At 45.1% G+C, this 16,948-nt stretch overlaps 1 protein-coding gene and 1 pseudogene across 3 annotated transcripts in view; one reads left to right on the top strand and one right to left on the bottom strand.

Moving 5' to 3' along the window:
* Window positions 1–208: 208 nt before the first annotated feature.
* Window positions 209–1,411, bottom strand: LOC308439278 (tubulin alpha-1C chain-like; annotated as a pseudogene). Its single transcript has one exon. The product of its transcript is annotated as a tubulin alpha-1C chain-like (transcript).
* A 951-nt stretch (window positions 1,412–2,362) lies between these two features.
* The window catches only part of WASF3 (WASP family member 3), a gene marked incomplete at both ends in the record, with an annotated part of 32,035 nt that continues 17,449 nt past the window's right edge, over window positions 2,363–16,948 (top strand). For both annotated transcript variants that reach the window (XM_080940424.1, XM_080940423.1), the window contains 2 exons: window positions 2,363–2,495; window positions 16,210–16,344. In XM_080940424.1, coding sequence (XP_080796550.1) covers window positions 2,363–2,495; window positions 16,210–16,344 — 268 coding nt within the window. The remainder of the gene's footprint in view (window positions 2,496–16,209; window positions 16,345–16,948) is intronic.

The following is a 16,948-nucleotide window of genomic DNA, read 5'->3' as shown; positions in this document are numbered from 1 at the left end:
CATCCTCAGCAGCTCGTATGCTGATGGCCACCTGACAGGTGCTCTGTAAGTTACCTGTTTGGAGTCAGTGGACCCTCAGTCATGAAGAGAGGAGGAAGAGAAGCAGGGTTGGCTCACACTAATACCTTCACAGCTTCTGTCCTTGTAGCTTGCCATTCAGTTGACAATAGGTTTTGTTTCAGGGAACAGAAAACCCAACTATGGGGCCTTAAGCATAGATTACTAACTTGGCATATATCAGATCAAACTTGTGATCTAGGCGAGCCCAGGCCTCAGCAATGGCTGTGGTGTTACTCAGCATGCACACTGCTCTCTGGATGATGGCCATGTCACCAAGACATGGTGGGAGGCTGGTAATTAATGCCAACCTTGAGAAGCCAGTGGGCACCAGTCCACAAACTGGATGGTATGCTTGGTCTTGATGGTGGCAATGGCAGCACTGACATCTTTGGGGACCATATCACCACGGTACAGCAGGCAGCAAGCCATGTATTTATCATGGTGAGGGTCACATTTCACCATCTGGTTGGCTGGCTCAGAGCAGGCATTGGTGATCTCTGCTACAGAACACTCGCTGCTCATGGTAGGCTTTCTCAGCAGAGATGACAGGGGCATAAGTGGCCAGAGGGAAGTGGGTGCGAGGGTAGGGTACCAGGTCGGTCTGGAATTCTGTCAGATCAGCATCCAGGGCCCTATCAAATCTGAGGGAAGCAGTGATGGAAGACACAATCTGGATAATAAGGTGACTAAGGTTGGATGCTTGATGTTGAGGTTTCTATGACAGATATGGCCTCATTGTCTACCATGGAGGCACAATCAGAGTGCCTCAGGGTGGTCTGGGTGGTGAGGATGGAATTGTAGGGCTCAATCACAGCAGTGGAAACCTGGGGGCCCGGGTAAATGGAGAACTCCAGCTTAGACTTCTTTCCATAATCAACAGAGAGCTGCTCCACCAGCAGGGAGGTGAACCCAGAGCCAGTTCCACCACCAAAGCTGTGGAAAACCAAGAAGTCCTGAAGACCTGTGCACTGGTCAGCCAGCTTGCAAATTCTGTCCAAGATAAGGTCGATGACCTTCTTGCCAATGGTGTAGTAGCCCCGGGAATAGTTATTGGCAGCATTTTCCTTGCCTGTGATGAGCTGCTCAGGGTGGAAGAGCTGGCGGTAGGTGCCAGTGCGAACTTCATCGATAACTGTGGGTTTCAGGTCTACGAACACTGCCCAGGCACATGCTTGCCAGCTCCTGTCTCACTGAAGAAGGTGTTGAAGGAGTCGTCTCCTCCCCCAATGGTCTTGTCACTTGGCATCTGGCCATCAGGCTGGATGCCCTGCTCCAGGCAGTAGAGCTCCCAGCAGGCACTGCCGATCTGGACACCAGCCTGGCCAACGTGGATGGAGATGCACTCACGCATATTTCGTCCTTGGAGTGGCCCTCGAAAACTGAAGAAATAAAGAGAGGGTGACGAAGATCTCCCACTAGTGACTACCAAGGAGTCCAGGGAAGAAGCTGTGTTTAGTACAAACCTTATATTGAAGGAAAACCACAAGATTTGGTATGACTCCAGTTGTACCAAACTCAGTCAAAAACTAAACCGTCTGATTCATGAGGCTTCATGTATAGGTAGTAAAGTCTACAGAATGTATAGGGACACCTGTCAGACACCTGCCGGGTCACAGTGAGTGACTGTTTAGAGATAGTCTAGGATGCTAGCAGTCCCTGCTTCTCACCCAGTGATAATTACTTAAGCACTTCAAAGATTTGTCTTAAACATTTGTGAGAGATGTAGAGTGCATTTTGTATATATTTTGCTATGACTAATAACTATGGGGCATTTGTTTGTTTGTTTTCTGAGGCAGGGGTTCACTATGTAGCCTTGGCTGACCCAGAACTCACTTTGTAGACTAGGCTGGCCTCGAACTCATAGAGATTCTCCTGCTCCTGCCTCGTGAGTACTGGGATTAAAGGTGTGCGCCACCATGCTCTGCTTTAATGTATTTTTTTTTTCTGGCCTTTTTCTTTCTCTGTTTGCTGTTGTCTCAATGGAAAGTGAGGGCAGGATTTGTCTCTCACACACACCTAGAACTCTAGAGTATTCTTCTCTTAAAGCAGAATTCTGCGTGTACCTGAAATCTATGAAGTTTTAAGGTAACTGAACATGCACCACCTTCTAGCCAACCCTTCACACAGGAATGAAAGGCTAACTGAAATTCCTGACCAAGTGTCCATTTTTAAGAAAATTACAACTCTAGATCTGTTTAAGTGAAACCATGGCCATATGTGTGTGTGTGTGTGTGTGTGTGTGTGTGTGTGTGTGTGTGTATTAAAGAACATGTATATCTTTTTAATTTCTAGATTGTCAGCCATGCCTTTAGTGAAGAGGAACATCGAACCTCGGCACCTGTGCCGCGGCGCCCTGCCGGAAGGAATCACCAGTGAGCTCGAATGTGTGACCAACAGCACTCTCGCCGCGATCATCCGCCAGCTGAGCAGTCTGAGTAAGTCACTTCTGTTTCCCCTGGTTACTGGTTTTTACAGACTTCACAGAACCCGGTGGATTTTGACTCGTGAGTGGCAACTGTGAAGAAAAGAATCTTCTCCATCCTCCATGACAATGACTGTGTCCACCCTGGGCTGCTGGTACCTGACTCTGCTTTTAAAGTTGTCATGATGAAACTCCGAGCCTGCACATTGCTAGAGAGGACCAGATGTGTAGACTTCACAACATGTCTATTTTTTAATGCCTTTTAAGATTACATTGATGGTGCATTGTATTTTTTTTCTTCGAAAAACTGTCTCATTAGATTTGACAGATCAGGGGTCTTTCCCTTTTTAAACCTGTTAGGTTGAAGAGTAGTTAGCGTCTGCCCTGTACCTAATATACAGTTGATGTTCAACAAATATTGGCCCAATTCCAGATAGAAAATGACAACAGGTAAGCAGGTAAGCTGACTATTGCATACATATACTGTATGTATGTATGTATGTATTTATGTGTGTATGTATGTATGTATGTATGTATGTATGTATGTATGTATGTAGTTGACTGGCAGCAGTTACCGCTGTAAGGAAGAAAAGATTCCACTATTTTGTCAATAAAAGTTAATACTAAATACCCAAGGGATGCTCTTTCTAGGATTCAGAGAAGCACAAAAAGGTGTTTTTTCTTCAATGTTTTTTGAAATGGTATTTCTTCCCCACTTTGACTTCCCCGTCCTGACCCTGTTTCCTTACGTCGTCTTCATTCCTTTTAGTGGTGACGGATTTTCACACTTAACACTTTCACGAACTGGTAATAGCTAGAAAGTCTCTATGAAATTCTATATTCAGGTAGGCACAGAAGGCAGATGTGTATATGAATGTGTGTGTGTTAGCGTGTGCGCGAGCATGTATGTATTTGTGTATGTGAGAGAGAGTATGTATGTGTGTGTGTGTGTGTGAGAGAGAGAGAGAGAGAGAGAGAGAGAGAGAGAGAGACAGAGAGAGAAAAACAAAAATAGAGAGAGAGACGCAGAGAGAGAGAGAGAGAGACAGAGATAGAGAAACAGAGAAGGGAGAGAGAGACAGAGAGGGAGGGAGAGAGAGAAACAGAGACAGAGAAACAGAGAGGGAGGGAGAGAGACAGAGAGGGAGGGAGAGAGACAGAGAGGGAGGGGGGACCCAATTGTTTTTAGGTGTTTATTTCTGAGAAGAACCACTGCACATGACTACTTCTTTAAGCAGATTGTATTTGATCCTGATATCTTTTAAGGAGATTTATAAATTCTGGCTAAGAAAATTGTCACTTGGAAATGAATTACCATGCATTTTGGAATGGATTCCCCTTAAAAGCTAAACTAGTTATAGTTGATTTTGGGTTAGTGGTTGTTTATAGAGTATATAAATTTATATAATTACAGAAAAAAATCCCTTTCAAGTTATTAATAGATACATACATTTCTCTTTGTTTTTATGACTTTTTGTAAGTTCTCTTTCTTGCTACTAGCTAAAATGTTTGTTGACACAAAATATAAGTAATGCAAACTGACCTAAGCTTAAAACTTTAATAACCAGGCTGCCCATTGAACTGTGGCATTCAGCAGAAAGTTATATTGATCAGGTTTATTCTACCTGTTTGGACATAGTCCCATGCACACGCCCCTGTGCCTGAAACCTGTACCTATGTTAATTACACATAAGGGACCATTCATTAAGCACCCGACCTTTGGAGAAAGAAATTTCCTGGCTCAGGAAATCACGGATCCTGGGCTTTCCTTCAGTGTGGAAGAGGCAGTGGAGCTCCTGGTGTGGTACAGTGTCCTGTTGCAGTGGCTCAGCAGCTGCAGCTGCTGCTGAAGGTGGAGGCCAGGTGGCCCTTAGAAGTCCAAAGGAGTGGGCTTTCCTGACAGCTCCCAAAGGGACACAGCCTTGCGAATATCTTCCTTTAACACAGTGCAGACCAAGTTCATTCTCGATGTCAGATTCTAGGTAAGATGATAACTGTAGTTCAGAGCCACCGTTGGGGCTGTCACACACTCTGTAGAAAGGCCATCTGCACTCTGGGGTGAATGTTGTTGTATTGCACATGAAAAAACGGAAGGAAACTTGATGTCTCTGAGCACTGCTGATCCACTGTGGTCTCATGCCTAGACTAGTGATGGGTACCTGCCTCAAGAACACTTGGTCCCTAGCTGGATTCCCTCCATGGCTCCCAACACTACCTTTCAGACTGTCACAGAGAGCATTCAAACAGTATTCCAGGAAGCATCCCACGGGTGGAGAATGGAATATGGACCACGGATGCCAGCATGCAAATGCAGACGTGTGTGGTTTTGCGTTTAAAAGACAATCTAGGTCAGTCAGTTCATTTTAGGAAGTTGACCTAATGAATGTGATGAATTATGGGACCTGCTGTTGGAATGTCATCCAGGGATGAGGAGCCTCGATGAGTGCATGGGAAACCCAAGGTTAGGGAGACAGATCTGAGAAGAAAGCTGCAATCAATGGAGTCTGTATCTCCTAATAGTTCCATAACTCCCGAAACAGCACCACCAACAGGGGACCAAGGGACCAAATACCTGAGCTGTGGTGGACATTTTCCTTCAAACCAGCACTCACAATACACTTCACCTTTGCCCGTCAACTGTGCAGTTCATGCCGGTTGGCTGCACTGAATGTTCTCCCCTTTATACTGCAGTCTTTGGGGAGTCTTTCCATGTGGAGTTTCCTTGTGAGTGGGTTCTGTGTGTGTGATGGGAGTGGGAGCTTCCTGTTCACTCCAAGTACTCATCAGTGGCTTTCTGACCGTGAGGTGCCAGGCTTCAGGCCAGGCTGAACCGAGCAGCCTGATTTCTGTGATGACTTTCTGTGTGGTGAGTGTGTGTGTGTGTGTGTGTGTGTGTTTGTGTGTATGTGTGTTTGTATGTGTGTTTGTATGTGTGTTTGTATGTGTGTTTGTGTGTGTGTGCATGTGTGTGTATGTGTGTGTTTGTGTGTATGTGTGAGAGTGTGTGTGTATGTGTGAGTATATGTATGTGTGTGTGTTTGTATGTGTGTGTATGTGTATGTGTGTGTGTTTGTGTGTGTATGTATGTGTGTATATGTGTGTGAGTGTGTTGTGTGTTTGTATGTGTGTGTATGTGTGAGTATGTGTGTGTGTTTGTGTGTGTATATGTGTGAATATATGTGTGTGTGAGTGTCTGTATGTGTGTGTATGTGTATGTGTGAGTATGTGTGTGTGTATGTGTGAGTGTGTGTGTGAGTGTGTGTATGAGTGTGTGTGTGTGTGTGTGTGTGTGTGTGTGTGTGTGTGTATTTCTCCAAGGCATCTATGGCAAATCTCAGCCATGCTCCATCTGTCCCCACACTCTGTGCTGGCCCTCTGTCTTTCTACTGACTCAGGGAGTAGCCTGCTGTGAGAACGTGGGTTATGCTAGCACCACAATTGGAATTTACAGGTGTAGGTTTTAAAATGGGGTGAAGGAGATCAGTGTGTGGAGTACCTGACTTCATCACAGGGGATCAATCCCTGTCACACCCAGCAGGGGGGACAGAGTGGCTCAGCACTGGAATCTCAGCACCCAGAAAGTTGTGGCAGGAGGGCCAGGAGCTCAGAGTTCAGTGTATACACAGCGAGTTCCAGGGCAGCCTGACTACATGAGACCTGTCTTTCTTGGATTTTTCTTTTTCAGTTCATAATCGTCAGATGAGTTATTGGTAGTTTGTTTTGATTTGGTGTTGAGGCCCTGGCTCAAGTCCTTATGCATGGTCAAGTATCCCACAATTTATGATAAACCCAAAGCAAAATCCTTTAAAAACCTTTTTTAGGGTCCCTAATCTTATTTAGTCAATCCAGATGAGGAAGAATTACCTAGCCTTCTCTACTTCCTGTCCAAACTCCCATCCTCACACCCACCATCCAATCTAATCCCTCTTCCCCCCACCCATCATCAAACCCAATCCTCGTCTCCCCACTACCCTCAGAGATTCACTTTCAGGTGTGGGTCCAGATGGATGCTGTGCAGGACTTCCTGCAGGCGTGGAAGATGCTGCCTGGCCGACAGGCTGCTGTGATCAAAGGGTTTCAGTGGGAGCTACAGGATTCTCCGTGACCCACATTTGTTACTCATCTCTTGAGCACAGCAGCTTGCCTGGAGACAGCTTGTTTTCTTGTGGTTCTAGAGTAGACAGAGACACCGGAAATCCCCCAGGAACTAGCCATTGACCGGCTCTCTCTACATTCTGATTCTCTATGGTTACTGGGAGCTCAGGGTGGTGAGCATTGGTATACTGTTTAAAGCCTGAAGATTCTGGTCCTGTACACGGAATCGGATGTGGAGCTCTGTGTTCTGCCTGCCTTCCGGGTGTTCGGCTCACTCCTTTTACAGCCTAATCCAACACAGGTTTCGAGGCAAGGGAGTTTCGCAGCATTGTTCTTCAGTGGGGTTTTTAGGAAGCTTTTCAACAAGAAGATATTGGTTGCTGCTGCTAAGATTAGTGACAATCATAGCCACAAAAGCGGAAACTTGTAAATTGAAGAGCGTTACTGTGAAAGACAAAGGCCTGCGAGCTTCAGAGTTTATCCAGTAACATTTACAAAGTATTTACTATGCACTTTCAGATTGTTTTTGAATATGAACTTCCAGTACAGGAGATCAGAGTAGTGGGTGAGGGGGAAGACCCCCCACTGTCGCAGCTGTGGCTAACCCTGCAGAACCTGGTGTCCAGCTGAGAAGCGTTGGGGTTTCCTTCTGATAAGGACAGTCACTCTGCACACCAATTAACAGGAAACTGAGAGGACTTCTCCACTGTTTTCCTTGATTAATAATCCCAAGCTCTTGCACCTCTCAGCTGGCTGCTCATTTAAAACTACAGAGTCTTGCAATCAAATCCTTGCTGGTATTATAATGAAATGACAGTTTTTATAAGTTATAACTTTATTAAGGTTAGAAACTTCTAAGAAAGATGCTTTTTAAAGAATAAAAAGATGAACCGCCAAATAGAAGAAACATTTTTATGCACATTTTTGATAAAAGACTTATCAAAGAAGTTTTAAAACTCAGTATTAAGCAAGGAGGAACTGAATTTGAAGAGAACAAATACTGGGGCAGAGAAACTGCTTAGCCACAAGAGCATTGGATACTCTTGCAGGGGACCTGGGTTCAGTTCCCAGAACACACATGGCAGCAGCTCACAACCATGTCAGGTGGTCCAGGGGAATCTGGCGCCCTCTTCTGGCCTCTGTAGGTACTGCATACATGTGGTACACAGATTTGTGCATGCAAAACCCTCCTACACGTAAAAGTAAATAAATCTTTTTAAAAAGGTGAATAAATTTCAGTACACTTTGACCAAGGAGGAATGAGGTAACAAAGAAGCGTATAAGAAGATACTTAGCACCTTTAGAGTATGATTTTAATATAATTTTCCTTTTAAAGAAAGAGGAGCCTCAGGAATCTGTGCCAATGGTGCTGAGAGTCCTTTAGCCACAGCTGTGTTACTTTCTTCTGTTCTTGTAATAATAAATGTTCCCCTTATTCCCTTTAAAATGCACACACACTCGCACACACACACACACACACACACATACACACATGCACACTTGCATACGCACACACGGTACATTTGATTATAGCACAAAATTACACAAAGTACACCACACACAATAGTGCATCCACTCGACAGAGTGACTGAAGGCACTGCTTTGTCTCTGTCTTTATAAGAATGGCGTCTCCGTGTGCAAATAGCTGTGGGGCCCATTCTTACTACACGATAAACAGCTTTGTGCATTCATCTGAGGAACTTATTAACAGCCGAGGGCTGAGGGTTATTGTATCCGTAGACTTACTTAAACATCCTTCACTGTTGGGATGCACGAGACTCCTTCTGGCGACATTAGCACATAGTGTATCTCTGGGCTCTGGAAAAGACATTCTGGCATCTTAATCGCTATCAGCTTATTTGCAGCAGAGAGATAGAGTCTGCGCCTGGCTTAGAACTCTGAATTCATTCATTTAAAAGCTCCTTCCTTTCCCTAATCACCACAGTCATCTTAAAAGAGATTATCAAGATACATAAAACAGTGAGCAAAAGTACACATTTAAGGCTAAAGACACAGACTTAAGGAAAATCATGGTAGAAAATGTATACTGCAATTGCAGTACATAAGAAAGCTGGTTTGGTTAACATCAGATGGGAAAGAAGTGAAGGGTGTTTTATATACATAAAAGAGCCAAGAACACGGACCAGTCTTAAATCTATGCATGTAGGGAAACACTTCACTATACAGGTATGAATAAGAACTTTCCAAACAGAACTCCTGCGGGGCAGGAAAGTTCACCAAAAACTAACACAGGCTCATATCATATAATTACAAAGCTTCTCCACAACAAAGGAACCCATCAGCAGATCAAACACCCTGAAGAATGAAGACCCTGGCAGCTACCACTTCAGACAGGGGTTGGAATCTTGATTGTGTAGAGGAATAGAAATGTTGTGCACAGAAGATAAAACTCCAGCCAGTGATGGATTGAACAGACATACTCAAAAGAAGAAACACAAATGACTAGTAACATCCTGAAAATTGCTCAACATCTTTAGCCAACGGGAACGTGCAAATTTGGACAACTGTGAGTTTCCATCTGGCCCCTGTGAGAACAGCGATCACCTAGAAAACAAGCGATAATGAAGACACCGTGGAGAAGACAATACTTTATTCACTGCTAGTAGGAAGAAAACTGATGTGGTCATTATGGAAACCAACGTGAAAGTTTCTCAAAACTATACAACCCAGATAGTCTACCCTTGGGCGTATTCTCTACAGACTTTAAGCCCTGTCACAAAGACACTTTAATGTATGTTGTCTTAGTCAGGGTTTCTATTCCTGCACAAACATTATATGACCAAGAAGCAAGTTGGGGAGGAAAGGGTTTATTCAGCTTACACTTCCACATTGCTGTTCATCACCAAAGGAAGTCAGGACTGGAACTCAAGCAGGTCAGGAAGCAGGAGCTGATGCAGAGGCCATGGAGGGATGTTACTTACTGGCTTGCTTCCCATAGCTTGTTCAGCCTGCTTTCTTATAGAACTCAGGTCTACCAGCCCAGGGATGGCACCACCCACAATGGCTGGGCCCTCCCCCCTTGATCACTAGTTGAGAAAATGCCTTACAGCTGGATCTCATGGAGGCATTTCCTCAACTGAGGCTCCTTTCTCTGTGATAACTCCAGCTTGTGTCAAGTTGACACAAAACCAGCCAGAACAATGTGTTTGTTGCTGTTCTGTTCTCATCCCCGAGACCTGGACTTAGAGGTGGCTGTGAGCTGCCTGGCATAGGTGCAGACTCACACCTGGGTCCTCACTGCCAGAGTGTTCATCACAGTGGCAGGGAAGCAGGGTCATATGGATGACGAAACCGTTGCACATCTTTACAAGGACTTTCATTCAGCTGTGAAGATGGTCAGATTTGCAGGAAAGTGAGTGCACAGGGAGATGATTGTGTTCAGTCTGGCTCCCTAGACTTAGAAAGACAAAGATGGTGTGTTCTCCCACACATGCAGATCCAAGATTTTAATTTCTATGTGTGTTTATACATACAGGTGTGAATATGGGTCATGAAACCGTGAGAAGAGTTGAAATGAGGGACAGTGGCAGTACATGTGACCGAGGGTGGGAAGAAGCTTCTAGGGTTAGCTGGGTCCAGGGGGGCTGGGCAGAGGATAGGAATGGGGAGGGCAGACAGAATATGCTTTATTTGAAGATGCTATAATGAAACCTAAGTCTTTGTAGAGCAATTAATATGTGTGTGTATATTCTATTGTATATATGTTTAATATGTTAGTATGTAATCACACACACATATATACATATATAATATGTTACCGGTAGGGAAAAGCAAATCATCAATATAATGTGTCTTAGTTAGGGTTTCTATTGCTGGGAAGAGGCACAATGACCAAAGGTAACTCATATAAAGGACAACATTTAACTGCCGCTGGCTTCCAGACTCAGAGGGTCAGTCCATTATCTTCATGGCAGGAGGCATGGCAGTGTGCAGGCAGACATGGCGCTGGAGAAGGAGCTGAGAGCTCTGCTCTGAAGGCAGTCAGGAGAGACCAGCCAGCCCTTAGGCAGCTAGAGAAACTTCCACAGTGTGTAGAGCCAGAGCATAGCAGGAGGCCTCCAGAGTCCACCCCACGGTGACACACTTCCCCCAACAAGGCCACAGCTCCCAACAGTACCCCTACCTACAGCCCGAGCACATTCAAACCACCACCTAAGGAGGAGATGTGGGGAATGCATAGTCTGGAACACAATACAATCACATGTGAAACATGTATGCACATGTGATAAGACTGCTCCAAAGCACAAGAAAGAAAAATGAACAGAGCTAGGCAACTGGAGACTGGCACAGTAATTAAGACTTCTTGCTGCTCTCGAAGAGGACCCAAGTTTAATTCTCAGCATCCACTGGGCAGCTCAGAACACCTCTCCTCCAGCTCTGGGGAGTCTGATGCCCTTGTCTGGCCTCTGGGCACTGCTCCCGTGTGCACGTAGACATACAGACACAGTATATACACATAATTAAAAAGAAAGCCAGAATAGTGTAAAAATAGAATAAGCAAAACTAACAGGAGACATATACGAGTTACAAATAACAGTTGGGGTGTGATTTTAAGATGCCCTAATTATTGAAAGAAAATGTGGACAAGATAATTTATAGTAACATGAAATACTTGAATGACACTGCTGATCAGTTTGTCTTAATTGCTCTTTGTGTGCTAAATTCCCGAGCTATGTCTTCTCTTCCCACTGCAAATGTACACTCATGAATATGATGTTTATTTCACTCACAGAAGAGAACTGTGAATAAGTCACCCCACTGTCAGTGTCTGTACCCCCTTACCGTCTGCCCCTCTTCATTCTGCCACCGCCTCCTGCGGGCTCCTGCTCTGCTCTTGGTTCCGCCCGCCTCATGTTCCCATCAGATGTAGCCTAGCGAGGATGCTCCGGAACCTCTTAACCATCCTCTCAGTTTACAGCTTCTCTTCACAGCAAGGCTCCTTTACGGCCTCTGCTCCCCTGGTTGCCTCGTGTCTACCCAGACTGATGAGACTGCATCAGCATTGCAGTGACTTCCAAATGGCTAATGCCCCAGTCTCACGTTACACCCTCACTTTGAGGGACAAACGCTCTCGGGATTGACCATTAGGATTTTATATTATTTTATTTTATTTGGCTCTTTCATGCATTTGGGAAGCTAATCTGCTCTTTATGCTTTATAGTTTATATGATCAAAGTTGATACCTACGGTTCTGACCTCTCCCTTAGATTTCAAATTCCTTTTGCTCACTTGATTCAGAAGATCATCAGACTCAATATACCTGAAACACGACATATAACTTCTCACTCCATAGCAAATGACTTTAGTCATCATGAGAATAGATACTTAATTTGCTCACCGTCTCATTTCCCAGTGGGGAAAAGTACCCTCATCCTCATCATCATTCCCTCCCCTCTGGGGAGGGGCCTCCCACCGTCTCCCCTTGCTGCCGTTCCACCCCCACCCCGGAAAGCGGACATGTATTTGTGCGATCCATCACTCGGGGTCCAGGGAGCCTGGCTGCCTGGGTGTTGCTCACACACACCAAGTGCATTGCTGTCTTCTGATAGGACCCCCTTTACTTCCACTGAGATAGCTTATCCAAGGCACAAAGCCCATATGCATAAAATAATGATAAAAAGTTCTCAACTGCCAAATATGGGTAAAAATTCCTTCATTCTTATTTGTTTGCACTTCAGAGGCGTGTTTCTCCTTCGGATGTGAGTGGAGATGGTTCACATGGTCCTGATGAATCCATGAGCAGAAACTTTGTCGTTAACAGCTAAGTTGCAACTCCCTCACCATGACCATTAACTCGCTTCGGAATTATTTTAGTTTAACTGTTAATAGACTTACTATGTTGATAAGTACAATTCAGCATTTCACATCGTTTTGGAAAACTGAAGACGAAAATGGCAACGCATTATACACATTCACCAGAAAATAGGCTCCTTCCATTTCCTTCCTGTTAGCCACTTACTTTCTGCAACAGGAAAATATTGATTATAGAAGTCTGTAATTTCTCTGTCTCTTTATACGTCGAGAGCTTCTGGGTGGAAAGATGGTGTCAGCCACACACTCTCCACCTCCTTAAGTATGCATGCAGAGGCTACATTAGCATTTCCTGCTTCTGTAGCATCTAGCATACAGTGACCCTCTTTCTCAACAGGAGCCACCATGCTTAAAAGGATGCTGTAACTTCTGCAGGAGTCTGAGTTTTACACATCTATCTGCATGATACACACCATCCCTCGGGATGACTTATAGCAAAAGGGGAAGAGAAGTTCTTGAATTTGCCTTGGTGTGCATGCGCCTTGGTAGACCAAGGTATTTCAGACAGGGTGTGATCCATGTTTTTTCACATTCCTAGTACCTGTTAAAGGTTTTGAGGCACCCCAAAGGAGTGGGAACATGGGATCTACTTAGCTAATCGTCTCACCAAGTCTGTGAACACAGCATCTGCTGCGTGCTTGCTTATTCATTCATGGGACACCGGCGAAGCCTGTGTCTGTTTTTCTTCAGTGGCCTTTGAGAACCAGCTCTGCATGTAATGAAGACTACAGGGTTAGTTCACATGCTCGGAAAGCCAGCGAGATAAAACCAGATCAGCTTTACGGGGGTCAGGAGTAAGGAAAGCTTAAGGCATCTCTTGTGAGCACAGTGCTGGTGTCCTGCTAGAAAGTTCACCCTGTGCATGGGAGGGCCTGGTTTTATGTTAAACAGCTCATGGTTTGGTTCACATGTTTTAATTCTTAATTCCCAAACCCTCTAAAGCCCCAGTGACTTTCCCAAGAGTGGTTCACTCCTGGTGACTGCAGACATTGGTCTGTAAGGTGGCCACAGCCTTAGTGGCTGCACAGCATCCTCCGGGCAGCCTGGGTGTGTTTGTGGGAAAGTTCCAAGTGAGTCAGGAGCTGGGGAGTCCGTGGGAGCAGCTTGGCTCCACAGCGAGAAAGCACAGCCCGTCTCCTTAACTACAGGCATCTACCCGCAGACTCAGCCTCTGCCAACCTGGCTTCTCAAGCTTTCCACACTGTTGGTTTTAACTGGGATGAAATATTGCATATAGTTGAGGTGCAGGTGTGTAGCTCAGTGTGTTGGTGGAGCTCACAGTTGCCCATGACATGTCCAGAGCCTTTCATCTCACAGAACTGAGTCTCTTCCCATTAAGCCACCCCACTCTCCTCCTTCCCCAAGTCCATGGTAAACACTGGTCTATGTTCTGTCTGAATTTGTTTGTTCTGTAATTCTTGTGAGTGGAATCATATGCTATTGTTTTTCTGTGATAATCTTATTTCATTAGCATAATATCCTTAAGGTTCATCCATGTTGTAGAATGTGCCAGAATTTACTGCCTTTTGAAGGCTAATATTCAATTTCATTATCCTTTCATCTGTTGATGGACAATGAGTTTCTTTTACCTATGAGCTGTAATGAATAATGCTTCTGTGGGCATATTTGTGCAAATACCTGTTCCTATTTTTTAAAAAGTATTTATTTTATGTCCATGATGGTTTTGTGTGCCGTATACATGTTTCCCACAGAGGCCAGAAAAGGGCATCGGATCCCTTGGAAGTGGGGTTACAGATGTTGTGAGCTGTTATGTGGGTGCTGGGAACTGGACTTGGGTCTTCTGCAAAAGAAGAAAGCGCTCTTAGTCATTGAACCATCTCTCCTGGAGAGTCCATTAAAACTGCATTTGATGGAAAAACAGCTGCTTTTCTGGGCTAAGTTCAGAGGTAAAATGATTGCACCCTACGGTAATTTTGTGTTGTGCATTTTGAGGATTGTCGCACTGTTGTATGTGGCCAAGAAGGTTCCATGAGCACTAGAAATTGAGGCTCACAGGTGAAATTTCTGTCTCATCTGTTTCTGCCACTTCCCCAGGCAACAAGTCTGGACAGATGAGCATTTGTGACTCTCAGCTTAATCATTTGGAGAATGGAAACAGTGACTCCTGGCTGTGTGCTGGCCTCGGCCATCCGTTTGTAGAATGTATAATGGAGGGTGGAGCTGCAGCTGTAGACAGGCACAGTGTCTGTCCTCATGGACTGAGCCAAAGTACAAAAACCAACCCTGAGTTGGTAAGCTTCAGGTGTCTGCTAAAATGGATCGTTTGTCTTAGTTACTTTTCTTTGTGGTGAAATACCACAACCAAAGTCAGTATATGGAAGAAAGGGTTTTATTTTTAGTTTACCGTTCCAGGGGTATAGTCCATGATGTTAGGGGAGGCGCTGTGGTGGTAGCTTGGAGAAGGGAGCTGAGGGATCACATCTTCATCCATGTGAGGGAGGCAGAAAGAGTGAACTGAGATTGGGGTGAGAGCAAAGACTAAAAGTTCATTCCCAGTGACATATGTCTCCAGCATGGCTCTCCTCTGTGATGGTTTGCATATGCTTGGCCCAGGGAGCGGCGCTATTAGAAGGTGTGGCCTTGTTGGAGGAAGTGTGTCACTCTGGGGGTGGGCTTGGAGACACTCCTCCTAGCCGCCTGAGGATGCTCAGTCTGTTCCTGGCTTCCAGAGGTAGAACTCTCAGCTCCTCCTGCACCATGTCTGCCTGGATGCTGCCATGCTCTCACCTTGATGATAATGGACTGAACCTCTGAACCTGTAAGCCAGCCTCAATTAAATGTTGTCCTTATAAGACTTGCCTTGGTCGTGGTGTCTGTTCACAGCAATAAAACCCTAAGTAAGACACCCTCCTAAAGGTGACACACACACACACCCTGCATGCAATGCTACCAATGGGAACCAAGTGTTCACATCCGTGAACCTGTGAAGAGCATTTCTCTTTCAAACCAAGAGAACATTCTTGTGTTAGTCAGTCAGCCCGTCTTCTGGGGTGTTCACACTCTCTTGTCAGCAGGGCAAAGACTCACTAGAAACGGAAAACCAGCAGGAGAGCTAGGTGTCTGTCAGAGACGTTAGAATCGCCAGTCACCAGACATGTGCAGCGTAAGTGAAGAACAAAGTAGAGATTTGCAGATTCGAGGTGAGGAAATAGATCTTTCTAGAAATGTTTAGCAGATGTTAAGAAAAAGGGAGACCCAGAGATGGTAACAAGTGCTAATAATCCCAGCCCCAGGGAAACTGAGCCAAGGAGATGTGGCCAGCCTGGGCTGTAGTGAGCTCATGTCTACTCTGTGTCTAGCACCCATAAAAAGTAGGGGTGTACCCTGCTGGAAACTTGAAGCTGAAATCTTAGATGCTGATTTTAGACCGTGTGAGATTCAGTCCTGCATAACTGTATTTCTGAGTGTCGGGGGGATTTGTTGTCATCAGACGGCATCAAGCACAACACAAGATATGCAGTGCCCTCACTCCATCCTCACTCCATGACGGCCTACACTTGAAGGTCAAGGTAACCGCTTGAATTTCATTGAGTAATGAGAGAAAGTTTTAATACCTGTGTTTCGTGTAAAGTGAGAACTTATTTTTTCTTTTAAAGAGTTTTCATTAAGTGGTAAGAACCTGAGAGACAGCCCAGGCAGCAAGGAGGACACTGCAGTCTGGAAGAGTTCACTGTACCTTGACACTTGCTGTGACAGTCATTTGAAGCATGGCGGTGGTGGCAGTGATCAGCATGCATCAGCCATCCCTTAGCAGGTGCCTTTCTCCCTCTCTTCTCTAGGCAAACATGCAGAAGACATATTTGGTGAGTTATTTAATGAGGCTAACAACTTCTACATCAGAGCAAATTCCCTTCAGGACAGAATCGACCGGCTTGCCGTCAAAGTCACACAGCTGGACTCCACCGTGGAGGAGGGTAGGTAACTGCATGAAAGCAGCGAGCTGCGCGTGGTGTGGGCTCCACAGTAGAAATTAACTCCAGTGCAATCTCTGCCTTTCCCCTCAGCAGCACACTGCCATTTATCTTGTCTCTTCCTGGAGGACGGGAAGGGAGTGCCCCGTAACACTTGGTTAATTAGTGATTAAAAAAAAGGTTCATATCCTGTCTACATCATATGTCTTAAAAAATCGCAGATATTACAATAAGTAAGCCGAGAGTCTCGTTTTAATCCAGTTCTTAAGTTTCATTTATGGATTAAGAAAATAAAACTTGAATAGCCACTTGGTCTGTTCAGGTGAGGAATTCCTGGTGTCTTTTAAAGAAGAGTCATTTTCTGGTTTTAGTCACGTGTCTCTCTGGGTGTCTGTATGTGGGTATGTGAATGTGTGAATTCAGATATCCGTGGAGCCCCGAAGAGCAGGTTGAATGTCCTGGAGCTGGACACACAGGCAGTTGTGAGTTGCCCCGTGTGGGCTCTAGGAACTAAGCTTAGGTCCCCTGCAAAGTCACTGAGTGTTCTTATCCGTTGTGCCATCTCTCGGGGCCCAGTTTTTTTGTCTTATTATTCACTTTGTAAATG

The sequence above is a fragment of the Micromys minutus genome, assembly GCF_963924665.1.
Source record: "Micromys minutus genome assembly, chromosome: 29".
NCBI classification, from domain to species: Eukaryota; Metazoa; Chordata; class Mammalia; order Rodentia; family Muridae; genus Micromys; species Micromys minutus.
The sequence above is the reverse complement of the archived record's forward strand: the minus strand, read 5'-3'. Positions and strand labels throughout refer to the sequence as shown.